This window comes from Dasypus novemcinctus, chromosome 6 (assembly GCF_030445035.2).
Source record: "Dasypus novemcinctus isolate mDasNov1 chromosome 6, mDasNov1.1.hap2, whole genome shotgun sequence".
NCBI lineage: Eukaryota > Metazoa > Chordata > Mammalia > Cingulata > Dasypodidae > Dasypus > Dasypus novemcinctus.
Window position 1 is genome coordinate 34005156 of NC_080678.1, and position 13928 is coordinate 34019083.

Below are 13928 nucleotides of genomic sequence, written 5' to 3' on the forward strand. Positions count from 1 at the left end.
TCAAGCCTTTTTGGAGGTTGGAACGACGTCTGGCATTGTCAGTCTTCACTATTAACATCAGCTATTGTTGATATTTATTACTATTATTAGCCCGAGGCTGGGCCTCCCAGGACCCATTTGGCCCGCCAGGATCACCATACATACAGGTAGCACAGACCCTCCGACCATCTCCCCTTGCTTGCTCGTGGCTCGCCCTTTGGCCGAGAAACGGCAGCGCTTCCACCAATCCGCTTAGCCAGAGAGGGAGCAGCGCCGAGAGGGCGGGGCCAATGGGCGCGGGCTTCCCTGTTTCCTGGATACGGGTGTAAACAGCAGAGGCAGCGCAGGCCCGCAGCCTCCTGCCGCAGAGTAACCGTTTTGTCCCGCAACCCGCACCCGGCTTCTGCGCCGGCGACTCAACTAAGAGAAGCTCCTCCCATGGCTCACGGTCAGGAGCAAGAAGAGAACCCCTACGTCGTCAGCGGCGCGTCTTTGTCCGTGAGGTGCGGCGTTCACGGCCCGGCGACCGACTTCGGTCTTGCTTGGAAACTCCTCTCTCTACTTACCTCTCTCTACCTACCCTCGTCTTCCTCGGTCCTTTAGACCTGGTCTGCCCTTAATTTCGTCCGCTTCTCCGCAGACTCCCTCCCTTTGGCCTCTTCTTCCGAAATCCCATCCTCTGATTCTCTGACCTCATTTATCCTTTCTCCCGCCCTCCCCACCCCCGGGTTTTTCTGTGACCCTCCCACTGGATTACCCAATATTCCTTTCCTTCATTCTCTATTCCTGCCTCCTCTTTCTGGCTCAGTATTCTCTTCAGTGGTCCGTTTCCCGACCTTCATACACCCTCCCCCAAACCCACATCACAGTGACAACTCCAATCCCTGCCGTCTTTGGTGATTTTCCTCCAAAGTTAGGGCCGTCAGTCCCTTTCTCCTAACTCCCTTACGCTAATTTTGGATTTATTTGCATTTAAACGGTCCTTTGAAAGGCATAAAGCGCTGTACAGATAAAGGTGGCATTTCTTTCCTTCTACATTCTATGTAAAGAGTGTTACCCACACTCTGTTCTATACAGCATTCTCTGCCAATCCTACTGTACTCCAGTCTCTTGAAGTTATGCACCAAGCCAGTGACCCTCACTTGCCTTCTCTGCCATCTTCAAGTATATCTTTAATATTTAAATAAAATAGAACCTCCTCTCATCTCAGACTGCTTCTTTCTAGCATACACACACCATCTATGCTCTACTTAAAAATAGAGTCCTTTTGTGTTCTAACCACTCTTATTTCATGTCGACTTCATTCCGTTTCTTCATCTATCTGCCTTTGTAGATCTAAATATGGCCACACACTCTTCGACTTTGTGAAGAAGCAATTTTCCTACTGTGTTTACAACCACAAAACATGCTGTCCTACTTACTCAAAGTTGCTTTTGAATGTTTATTTTTAAATTGAAAAAAAAAAAAAAGGCCTGGTATGATTTTCTATTGGGATCAATGCTTTTCACTCTATTTATGCCTTTCCCACTTTTCTTTACCAAATATATATAACCCCAGAAACCCTTCTGAAACTTTTTCAGGTTTGATGAGTGGACTTACTTGCTTTACTGAAAAAAAGTCTTTGATGAAGGCTCTTGAGGCTTATGGAACTTTAAATTGCTATAGTTTATTTTCTCAAACTGGTCTCAGAGCCAGCATTTTGTGTTCTTCTATTTTGGGCAGACAGGGGGTAAACATAAAACAGATATAGTTCAAAGATTTTGATGACGTTTGCATTGTTAAAAACAAAAAAAGTATTTGAGCTATATTATATTGATGATTTATCTTTTTCCCAAAGATGGGTGCAAGGATTCCCAAAACAGGATGTTCATTTTGTCAACAACGATACCATTTGCTACCCTTGTGGGAATTACGTAATATTTATTAATATTGAAACCAAGAACAAGACTGTACTCCAATGTGCCAACGGAATTGTGGGTGTTGTGGCAACTAACATTCCTTATGAAGTTGTGGCTTTTTCTGACCGGAAGCTAAAACCCATCATCTACATATACAGCTTTCCTGGATTGACTAGAAGGACCAAATTAAAAGGTATCCTGCAGGATCCTTACTCTGCCATAATTGAAGGATTTTGTTATAAGATATGACCAAATTTAGTTCTTACAAAAGAGGGTCTTTGTTTAATATAAATTTCAAAAGGAAAAATCAAGGTAATTTAATGAAGGATTTAATTGAATGGGCTAGATTTCCTACTCAGTGTGGTTTGCTTATCAGTAACATTAGCACTATCCTAGAGCTTATTAAAATGCTGATTCTCTGGCCCCACCCCAGAGCTACAGAATCAGAATCTGCATTTTCACAAGATTCCTCAGGTGATTTATATGCACAGTAAACTTTGAGATGCCCTGGACTAGGAAATTGTATGTAGTTTGAAAACCTTGTTCAGAGCAATGATTTTCTTCTTTCTTCATGATTTATTGAAAATCCAGGTGGATGCTAAAGACAATTTCTAAAGATAATTTCTAAAGATATGCATGCATATCTCCATGCAATGGAGATAATGATAGTACCTAATGTTAGGACCATGGTGATGATAAGTGAAATATAAATATAAATAAAAATATATATATACTCAATCAATGTTACCTACTATTTGAATTGGTATTGACTCGTACAGCTACAACGGTCCTTGACCCTGCCTGACCTGACTGCGGCGGCTGCTAGCAATTCCCTCATTTAACACATCATGGATAGAAAGTTCAGGAGAGCTTGAATATGGTTAATGGTCTTAGTTTCGTAGGCTTATGGGTCAAATAGTGTTTGAGACAAGCCAGGGAACTTCACTGTAATTTATAACATTTGATTTATGGAGAAATTTCTCTGTGTTCGATTAAAATAACTTTTAAAAACATAACCCATTTGACATTGGAATTGTGCTGAATGACATTGCAATGACATACAGGCCATTATAAGTTTTGTCAAAACCTATAAAAATGTGCAGTGCAAAGTGAAAACTATAATATAAACTATTGACCATGGTTAGTAGCAGTGCTTCTATATGTGTTCATCAATTGTAACAAATGTGCCATGCTAATTAAAGATGTTGTTAATGGGGAAAAGTGTGGGAGGGGGAACAGGTGAGGTATATGGGAATCCCCTTATATTTTCAATGTAACATTAACATAACCTAAATTTTCTTTAAAAATAAAATTAAAAATAAAAAAGCAAAAAACAAAAAAACCAAGAACACAATCCATTCGCAAGTTGGGAACTATGTAGAATTAAATACCTTTCAATCTTTAGCATTTCCAAAACTTAGTTCTTTGGCTGTAGCCCTTCCTAAGAAATTGAAAATTAACTCAAACTAATAACCAACATTTGTATTGAATAATGAAACCTTAAAGACATTCACAGTAAAATTAGGACTGGGTCATTAAGTATAACTGTTAGCACCACTAGTATTTAACATGAACCTGGAAGTTCAAGGCAATGCAATAAAGTATGAAACTGAAAAAAATATTATATATTGCTATGGGGAAGTGAAGAGGGGCCAGGTGATTCTCAACTGGATTCGTTCACTAGGCACGGCAGAATAGACAGACACACCGAACTAGACTAGGAAGGAAAAGAGAATTGATTTGACAGTGGGAGCCAGAGATGTACAATCTCAAGCCAGCCTCTCCATTAAGGGTTTTTCTCACAGATTTTATACTGGATGAAACAAAGAAAGTTAATTATCACGGTGACATTCCTAAGGAGGGTCCAGAAAAATGAGTTTTTGCTTTAATCTTAAAATATGTATAGTACCTGGGGTCTGATAATCTGGAGGTGATAACGATGGGGGGATGGTACAGATGTGAGTGAAGATGAGGAAGCGCATACTTACACATTTTTGGTAGAGCTAAATCTGGTAATGTTAAATCTGTAGCTCTGTATACCTCCTGACAGGTGAGCAAGAGTTATAATGTGTTTTTCTAACATTATAAGGTACAGTACAGTGCCTAATATTTAAGCTACACTGGGTTTTTCTAGTACTACAGAAAGGAAAGAAATTATGGCAACGTGGTAGTTTGTACCTAGAAAATCTAAGTACTTAAAAAGCTACAAGGTCTAATAAGAGAATACTCAGTAAGGTCATGTGTTTAAAACAAGTACCCACACAATTAGAAGATTCAAATACTTACAAAGCACCCAAGAAGAAATGTGAGTGACCGAGAAGAAGAAAACTACACAAATCATTGATTTAAAATATTTAAATATGTAGATATATTCCTGGATGCCTGGTTATTATAAATATATTTCTGCTATTCTTCACAGAAAGCAATTCTTAGGTTTATCGTGTTTTAGAGTGCAAGGAGTCCTTAAATGATTCCAAAGTGTATCTGGAAGAACAAAAAAGTAGAGAATGAGACCAATTTGAAAGAGAATGATGCCAGGGGAGAGACTAGTTTTTAACATGGAGGTATACCAGCTTTAGTTCCTGATGCCTCCTAAAAAATAAACAAAATAAGCAACAAGCAAAAAATGATAAAACCAACTCGGGGTGGGGGGGCGGTCAATGTGGCTCAGTGGTTGAGAGCCAGCCTTCCGCATACAAGGTCCCGGGTTCAATCCCCGGCTCCAGTATCTAAAAAAAAAAAAAAAGAATGTGGATTAATGCAGGGATCTCCATATCCGTGGAAAAGTTTGAAAAAACTAGAAACAGAATATAAAATATATAAAAATTCAGTATGTAATGAAAGAAGCTCCCACACACACAAAATGAGAATATGGATTATTCAACAACGTTTAAGAAAATTGAACAAAAACATTGAGTTAGGTACTTCTATTAGTCTGTACATCAAAATATGTCAGATGAAAATGAGAGTTAAATATAAATAACAAACTCATTTAAAAAGTAGAAGAAAATGTGGTAGACTTTTAAACTGATTTCAGGCTGGGGAAGAACTTTCCAAGCACACAAAGGAAGAAATTCAAAATAAAAAGATTGGCATTTGATTATATAAAAATTGAAAACTTGTGAACATCAAAAATACCATGAAAAATTAAAGGTGAATAATAATAAATGGGGAGGTATTTGGAACAAATATTCTCAGAACACTTAATGAAGCAATGAGAAAAAGACAAATATCCCATTAGAACAATGGAAAAGGGACTTGCCCAGACAAATCACAAAATTACATATGCCCAAAAACATAAAAAAAGTTCTATCTCAATAGTAATAAAAATAAGACGTATTTTAAAACAAGATACTCTATTTTTATCTATCAAGGTCACGATAGTTTTGAAGATCATAATTGCTAGATAGAGGGCAGTGCAATCTGTAGTGCTCTTTTTTGCAGAAGGTGAATGTATAAACTGATACAGTCTTTCTGGGAAGTAAAATATATTCTTTTTGACCCAGGAAATCCACTTCTAGAATTAGAATTCAATTCTAAGGAAATAATGAGAAATATGGTCAAATATTTGTGTGCAGAGGAGTTATAATAAATGCAGTGTCATTTATTATAGCAAAAGATTGGAAACAACCCATATCTCCAGCAATATGAATTTAATTAAAATACCCCATAAGAGGGGGTATTATGCAATCATTAAAAATCGTATTTTTGAAGAATTATTAAGAATATGGTAAAATGTTAAAAAGAAAGAAATAGAATGAAGCACCGTATAGTGTAATCCAAATTCCATTTAAAAACGAATCGTTATGTGTGATTTTATCTACGAGTACTGTAGCTATACAAAGCAAAGCTATAATTAGAGAAAATATGTATGTATGCAGTTTTATAAATAAATATACAAATGAAATACCAGAAATTTACCAAATATGTTAGTTGGTTTACAGAGGTTTTATTTTTCTTTATATATATGTAGTATTTTCTTTAAAAAAATATTTTTTACTGAAATAAATTTAAGGAAAGTACAAAATTAGTAATCTTCAAATATGGGGGAAAGTCTGTATTTTAAGGACAGAAAATTATTCTGCTAAGAATTCTATCCCACAGAAAATACATTTAAAAAAATTTTCCCATTAAATGTTCACTAAATACATTTTGATTTTCCATGTTGATCAGATTGTACTGAGCACATTCAACAAATAACAGAAAGTCATGTTTTGAGGTTATTTTATGGTTCAAGTAATAAGGGCAAAAAGCAAGAAACAGGCATTAAAAACACTTAGAACAAGCAGTATAACACCAATGTAAAACAGACCCAGGGGAAGGCAAAACTTGCATCTATGGAGCAACACTGAGGGGAAAGCAAAAGCAAGAAGAGGGAAAATCAGATTCCCAGATACAGGGAAGCAGAGCTAGGCACTACCCTGTTTTAGCATCCCCATGACAAGCATTTTAAATAAATATGCCTGTTGTTCCTAAATGACTTTTAAAGTCATGTTGCATTTCTTCAACTATAGATACAAATGGAAATATAATTTTTTATAGTTGTTCCAAGAACTGGAAGATACTTAGCTAATAGCCAGATATGGTCTTAGGTATAGAAATAAGGAAATAAGCTAGAATGATTACAATTTGACAAGGCATTTAAAGTTGCTTGAATAACTTTTCTAATTACAATATTTCTTATATGTATGGAGTACTTTATGTATGGCTCTTAGGTCATTTAAAATCATGCTGGGGTATATATACATTATGCTCAGTTCTGCATTAAAGTCTAGAAATGATGGCCAAAACAAAGAACCGAATCTTAACTTCGCTCTTAGCTTTCTATTCATATTCTTAGAGAAATCAGTTAGGAGATCTCATATATCCAAAGGCTAAAGATTTTTTAATTATGTGAACATCATTAGAAAAGGGAGATAAGCTATAAGACTGTAGTTTATAATTATAGTTAGATAATTAAGTCCTTCTTAATGGATTTTATCTTTTAGGTGATGTTCTTTTGGACTACACTTTGCTTGCATTCAGTTACTGTGGCACATACCTGGCTAGTTACTCTTCTCTCCCAGAATATGAACTGGCTCTGTGGTGAGTTGCAGCATCTTGGCAGAATTCCCTTTACTGGGTTGTATTTTAAAGAAGTATTCATGAAAAACCCAAAACAAGGAAAAAATGGAAGGAATAAAAGTCCTAATCTTAGGTTTCATATAATTGCTATGTTTACATATAAAATTTGGCAGCCGGGGCAAAAATGATCTGGAGCTAAATTAGTTTTTCTTTTTTTTCTTAACATGTTGTAATTTTTCCTTTGTTGGATGAAAAAAACACTAATTAATACATCAAGTTTCATATTTTAATAAGTATGTGTTTGAGTTGTTTGCATTTTTCCACTAATGTTGAAATTAAATTGAAACACATTTTTAAAGTCAGATGGACTCTACATTACAACTCAGTGTAAAGTTATTGTTTTTAGAGACGTTAAACAATTACATGTTCAGAAACTGGAACATTCTACCACACTTGTGAGCTGAATAGGAAATACCTGCTCTTTGCTTTTTCATGTGGCCAACTTCAAAGCTGCACTCAGTCCTCCACCCATAATATATGCTTCTTGGGGGAAAGGAGGGAGGGTACAAAATATCCCAGGATTGGCTGAAGATGCGTCTTACATAGCAGCGCCGCTTATATAAAAATGTAATGATTTAGAATTCAGAGAGCTGCATTTAGTTTCTGCAGGTTTTTTTTCATTAAACAGCTTTTTTTGAGGTGTGATTAACATATAATAAACTGCTCATTTATAAAGTACAAAATTTGTTTAAGTTTTAACTTATGTATATACCCATGAAATCATCACCATAAGCAGGATGATAACCATTTTCATCACCCTCAAAAGTTTCCTTGTGCCCCTTTGGATTCCTCCTCTGTAAAATAGGCATAACAGTTATCTCGTAAATACGGTTTTCCTAAGAATTCACTGAGTAAAACGTATGCACAATTTCTAACAGTGCTTGCTACAGGCTGTTTATTTCTTTAAGTCTGATATTCAAAAGTGGTGATCTTTAGGTCAATTCTGGGCCACAGATGAGTTATTTTTAATTGGAAAATTTCAGAGAAAAATTTACCCATCTGGCCTCTCTCTTTCAAAAAAAAAATGTTATTCTGGCGACATCTATACAACACAAAATTTCCCATTTTACCACTTTACATGCACAAGTCAGTAATATTAATTATATTCACAATATTGTGCTATCATCACCACTATCCATTACCAAAATTTATCACGGCAAACAGATACCCTGTATCCTCTCTTGAACACAGACACACCTGGGCCTATTCCCACATGGTGAGAGTCTCCTGTGGTCCAGTGGTGGCCGCTCACTTTAGATGTCCACAGTGGCTACCACCTCCTCAAGTCCACAGGCCAAATCCAGCCCACCACTTCCTTTTGTAAATAAAGTTTTATTGGGAGCTTAGCCGTGCTCACTCATTTATGTATTGTCTATGGCTGCTTTCACTCTATGATGGCGGAGTTGAGTGGTTGTGATAGAGATCACATAGTCTGCAAAGCTAAAAATATTTACTGTTTGCTTTTTATAGAAAGAGTTTGACCTAGCGTCCTACATTCAAGAAATTTTCACTCATTTACATGAACTTCTCGGCCTCTATAGGCATTTGAGTTGCTCAGTGGATTTAATTCACTTCGTGACCTTTTATCCCCTGCTAGGTGCTGGACATGAAATACTTCTCTTCTTAGAATCTTACAGCCTAGTGGAGAAGTTGAGGCTTCTGTAGTGGGACATGGTCAGTAGACTGAGCTGGAACTGAGCCTAGGTGCTGGCAGAGGCTCCTCCTCTCCTGCCCCCTTCCCCCATATTTATCTGCATCTCTTAGGACTCATGGGCACTTTGATTTAGGAAGTCTGGGTTGGAGGGGGGAGTGGAGGGAGACGGGCCATATTTTTTGGCCCGTGTCCCTCATCCAGCCCCTGACCTGGTTTGCACTGCTGTGGGGAGGACTAGAAATAAGGTGCTTTTCTGCGAGGCCCCGGGACACTGGCAGAGGTGCTCTGGGGCCAGATGAAGATGGATGAGGGTGAACAGAGCTGGGAGCCAAACCCTTCTTTGGGCCTCTGCTCTGGCACCCTAAAGTTCAAAAGCTTTGGGAGCAGCCCTGATGTCACCCATTGGCCATAAAATGTGAGTGGGATTTGGCTTTGTGATGAGGACCAACAGCTTGAGGTTTGCAAATGGCTTTGCAGGCAGTGGAACTAGACAAGAGGGAGCTGGAAGGTGAACTGGGAGGAGGATGCAACCTGGTGATAGCAGCTGGCCCAGAAGAGCCAGTCTCTCAGGGACTCCCAGAAATAATTCAATGAGATGCAAAGGAAGTCAACTTCTAGAAGTCAGGCCAACAGAAGCTCAAGTACCATGACTTGATCCCTTAAAGTAAATTTGTCTAAGGGGACTTTACTTTTTATTATTTTCTGTTTAAAAAAAAAAAAAGCAAAACAGATTCATATATTACTTGTGTAATTAAAAATAATAACCTTGAAAAAGTATTTTAAAAGTGAGGGGGTGTTTAATCTTGTGTTTTCAGTCCCAGCCCAGTGGTGTCTAGCTACATAAGCAAAGGGTAGAAGGCAGGCCCATCGCTGTGGGTGGGCAAATCACTACCACAGCTTTCACCAGAAGCCTTTTTTGAGATTTGCAATGAGGTAGCTCAGTTAATCCTCACCAAAAAAGCTGACACATCTCTTAAAATTCTCACTTTACAGAAAGAAGCAGAAACTTAAAGACATTAAATGTTAAAGCAGACTTTTTTTTCAAACAGATTGTGAACACACAAAAAGTTTTATTTAATTCTTAATGTGAGAACTAGCAGAGACAAAAGAAAAGAAGCTGGTTTCTGAGTGCTTAAGGAACACACACACTCACACAAACACACACACACACAGAGGAAAGGCTAAATAACTGCTAGGGTGGATACATGAATGGTTAACTTTCCCTGAGGTCTCAAAACCCTAGCATCTTCCTGATGTGGATGAACCTTGACCTTATATTGAGTGAAATAAGCCAGACACAAAAGAACAGATATTGCATGATTCCACTTAGGTGAAATACCTTAGGATAAGCAAATTCATAGAGTAGATTAGAGGTTACCCGGAAGGGGGAAGAGGAAATAGAAAGTAGTTACTTAATGGGTACAGAGTTTGTTTTGAATGATGAAAACAGTTTTGGAATGGATGGTGGTAATGGTAGCATAACTATGAATGTAATTAATACCGTTGAATTGTATACTTAAAAATGTAAAAACAACAAATTTTGTGTTATATGTATATATAGTCACCATAAAAAATTAAAAAAACAACAACATAGCATCTTAAGCTTAACTGTTCTACCAGGCAGTACAATCATAATGTCCTTATAACCACCATGTTTTACAGTATCCAATGATGGAAGGTACAATGGGAGCTTATAGTAGGGTGTCTCATCTAGTTTGAGGGTGATGTGGAGTGGTCAAGGAAGGCTTCCTGGAGGGGGTGATGTTAAGGTTGATTCCTAGAGGAGTAGAAATTAGTGTTTTGAAGAGGAGAAGGAAGAGGATTCCCAGAAGGGGGATAGCAAGTGCATAGGACATGAAATCAGGAAAAACACGGCAAAAAAAAACATGGAAAAAGATTTAATTAAAAGATCATAATGATGAGAAAAGGTGATTAACTAGGAGAGACAAGCCTGGAGGGAGAGCCTGAGGCCACCTCATAAGTAGGTGAACTTAAAATTTATCACCCAAATCAGGACACTTTGAGAGTGAACTGTGGTATTTTAGCACAGAGCTCTGGGCCTAAACTGGGTTTTGTCCTGGGCAAACTGGGAAGCATAGTTACCATAAATATAGGCCATGCGAATGGGTGCAGCCTTAATCCCAAAGGCGATGGGAAACCATTAAAGGGTTGTAAGCAGTGATGGACGTGATCACATCTGCACTGCAGAAGATGTGATCCAGCTGTGTCATGGAAGGGATGTTTTAGGGACCCAAGGCATGGCCTTCGATTCGGGGGCTGTTGCGGTCCAGGTGAGAGACAATGGTGGCCTGGACTAGGCTGGTGGTTGTAGAAATGGAGAGAAGTGGATGTCTTTGAGAGAGTTTTAGGAGGTAGTGTCGTGGGTCCTGGTGACTGGCTAAATGTCGGGTGTGGTGTTGAGGGAGAAGGAGGGGTCAGAATTTTACCCAGATTTGTGACTTAGGGAACTTGGCAAGAGATATCAGCACCACGGGAGGAGAATTTGGGAAACTCAAAAGGGTTCAGTGAGGGAAGAGGAGTTGGGACAAGCTGAGTTGAGATTTGACAATTAATATAATGTTAGTTAGGGTTTAGATTCAGCTGCTGTTCCAGAAACCCAAAGCACCCAAAATAATTGACTTAAACAAAGTAGAAGTTTCTTTCTCTCACATCCAGGTACAAGCAGTCCAGGGCTGCTGAGGTGGCTCCTGAGGGTCAGGCCTGGCCCCTCACTCTGTTGCTGCTCTGCCATCCTTAGGCTGTTGTCCTCATCTCTATGCCCAAGTATAAGGGGGAGGGCAGGACTCTGCTCTTGAAATGCACAGCTTGGAAGTTGCACACATCACTGCCACGTCCATCCCACTGGCCAGCTTAGTCACAAGCCACATGTATCTACAAGGGATGCTGGGAAATACATTCCTCTTTGTGGCTGACCATGGGCTTGGCTTAACACCAAGGGTCCTGTTACTTGAGGGAGAAACAGAATCAATACTGTATGCAATTGCCTCTGCCACAGATATCCAGGACTGGAACTCAGGAGAGAGGTCTGGACTGGAGGTAAACATTTGAGAGTTGTTAAATCGAGTTGGGGAACTGAAGTGCTAAAAGGGGATAAGAACACCTAAAGAGAAACCTAGAATGGAACCTAGAAGAACACCAATAAAAGGGCTAAAAAAGGGTCTCCTGCAAAGGAGACTCAGAAGAGCAGCCACAGAGGGCAGAGTGTGTTTGGTCACAGAATATACCTCAGCCTGGGTTGCACAGAAAGAAGAACCTGAGGCCAAAGCTCACAAGCCACTTGTTTAGTAGGGAGTGCAATCTCATGGAAGGAGGTGTGTGGGAAAGGGGAAGGGAGGCAGGGAAGGAAGAGAACCAGTATATGAGGGTGCATTACTTTGCTGGCCACTCCTTGGTACCAAGTGTAATTGATCGCTCAGTCTTGCAGATGGTCTTCTGATAGGCTGCATGGACTTCTGTGAATATGGACAGTCTTCAGGCACTGACAGATTGTGGGGTGGGAAGAGGAGAGAAAGGGACAAGAATGTAACCACTGACTCCCAAATCCCATAGATCAAAGGTTCACTGCGCAAGGTGTTAACTCCCCCGCGTTTCAAAGTTATTGCAGGAAAGTCCCTGGGCATGTGGGTAGGCCGAGGGTAAGGTACAGGTGGTGTGTGCCCACATGAAGTTAGTCAAAATCTCCAGATAACTGGGCAACCACTGAGGCAGCTGGGCAGAAGAAGTGGCTCTAGAGACATAGCGAGGACAAGAGGATGAGGTATCCCATCAGATGGGCACCCAAGACTCAGGAAGGTGGTTGTGGTTGTGGTGAGTAGTGTCAAGTTGTGCAGAGAGGTGAATTTAGACAAGGGCCAAGAAGTGCTCACTAGATTTAGACTGACGGGTGGGTATTGGTGATCTTGGAGAGAGCTGTGCTAATGGAATGGTGGTGACAAAATACAGATAACCATGGGATGATGAGAAAAGAAGGTATAGAAGAGGAGGCACTGAGCATAGAATAACTCATCCCAGAGGGGAGGGAAGTGAGATGTGGAAGGGTGAGATTGAGGAGGCTTTTTTAAGACAGTACAGATGAGCACATTTAAGTGTTGGCAGGAGGGAATCAGGAGAAAGTGAGAGTTTGAAGATGCAGAAGAGGAGTAATGGGTAAGCCTAAGAAGGCAAGATCCATGGGATCCAGGACACAGATGATGGAACTGGCCCTAGTTAGGAGGAAGGAAGAGGCTTCCTTTGTAACAGGAGGGGAGGAAGAAAGAACGATGTGCTCCTGTTGGGTAATTATGTTTGATAGCAGGAAGATGAGGGAATTCTCTATTGAACACTGTTTTCCTCCAAGGAACTGGGAATCCAGTGTCATTTTGTGCAAGAAATCACAACTCGGTATGGACATAAACTACATGACTTTTAACCCCATGAACTGGCGCCAGTTATGCTTGTCAAATCTCAGTACAGTGACGGTCTGGACCATTGAGAGAAGCAACCAAGAGCATTTCCTCAAATCCAGGTAAGAGGTTTCCTCACAGCACAGCAGTAAAGCAGTAGTCTTCATCTGCATTCATGACCTCTGTCTACTTATAGCCTTACCTTACAGGGTTATTTGAATTTCAAAAGGATTCTCTGCTTTAAGACTTTGAGTTTCTTTTAAATCTCATGCCTTCATAGAGTTTTTCCCAATGATTTAATTGGCCAAATATTGATTGCTCTTACTAGTTCAAAGCACATCTATTATATGAAAAAGGAAGTTATGACTGTTTGCTCTATTATTTTGATGCCCTAATAGAATCTTGAAAATAAAAAACTTTTAGATTTAGAAAGTACCCAGCTTATACTTGCAGCCACATTATCTATAAACAAATGTGTTGTTGCATGCAGTGGAATCATAGGAGTTACCTGATGAAATATAAATGGATCAAAGAGAAAAATCTATGACTAATGTCATGGGGATAGTTGATGGTAACAGGTGCCTTTGTTGAAAGAGTCCAAAGACTCCAGGTGGCTGTGAGCTGACCATTCTCAGTGTACCCCACCAAGTGAAGACTAGGAGATGCTCGACATTGAATGCTTGAGATTGCAGTTTTTAAAAAAATTACCTCCTTAAGAGAAATACAAAGCAGCCTCGAAGAAATCATGTTGAATGAAATAAGCCAGACACAAAAAGACAGATATTGTATGATTTCACTGATATGAAATAACTAGAATAAGAAAATTTATCAAGATAGAAAAGTAGAGTACAAGTTACTAGGGGTGAAGGG

At 39.3% G+C, this 13928-nt stretch overlaps 1 protein-coding gene across 2 annotated transcripts in view; it reads left to right on the plus strand.

The window, feature by feature from the left end:
- The first annotated feature begins 277 nt into the window (after positions 1-277).
- The window catches only part of CFAP43 (cilia and flagella associated protein 43), a 111016-nt gene continuing 97365 nt past the window's right edge, over positions 278-13928 (plus strand). The window contains exons 1-4 of one of the 2 annotated variants that reach the window (XR_011648999.1): positions 278-482; positions 1817-2070; positions 6866-6962; positions 13013-13180. Coding sequence is in view for 1 of the 2 variants with exons in the window: in XM_004468233.5 (XP_004468290.2) it covers positions 418-482; positions 1817-2070; positions 6866-6962; positions 13013-13180 (584 nt within the window). In the remaining variant the exon portion in view is untranslated. The remainder of the gene's footprint in view (positions 483-1816; positions 2071-6865; positions 6963-13012; positions 13181-13928) is intronic. The other variant, XM_004468233.5, reaches the window with a different exon arrangement.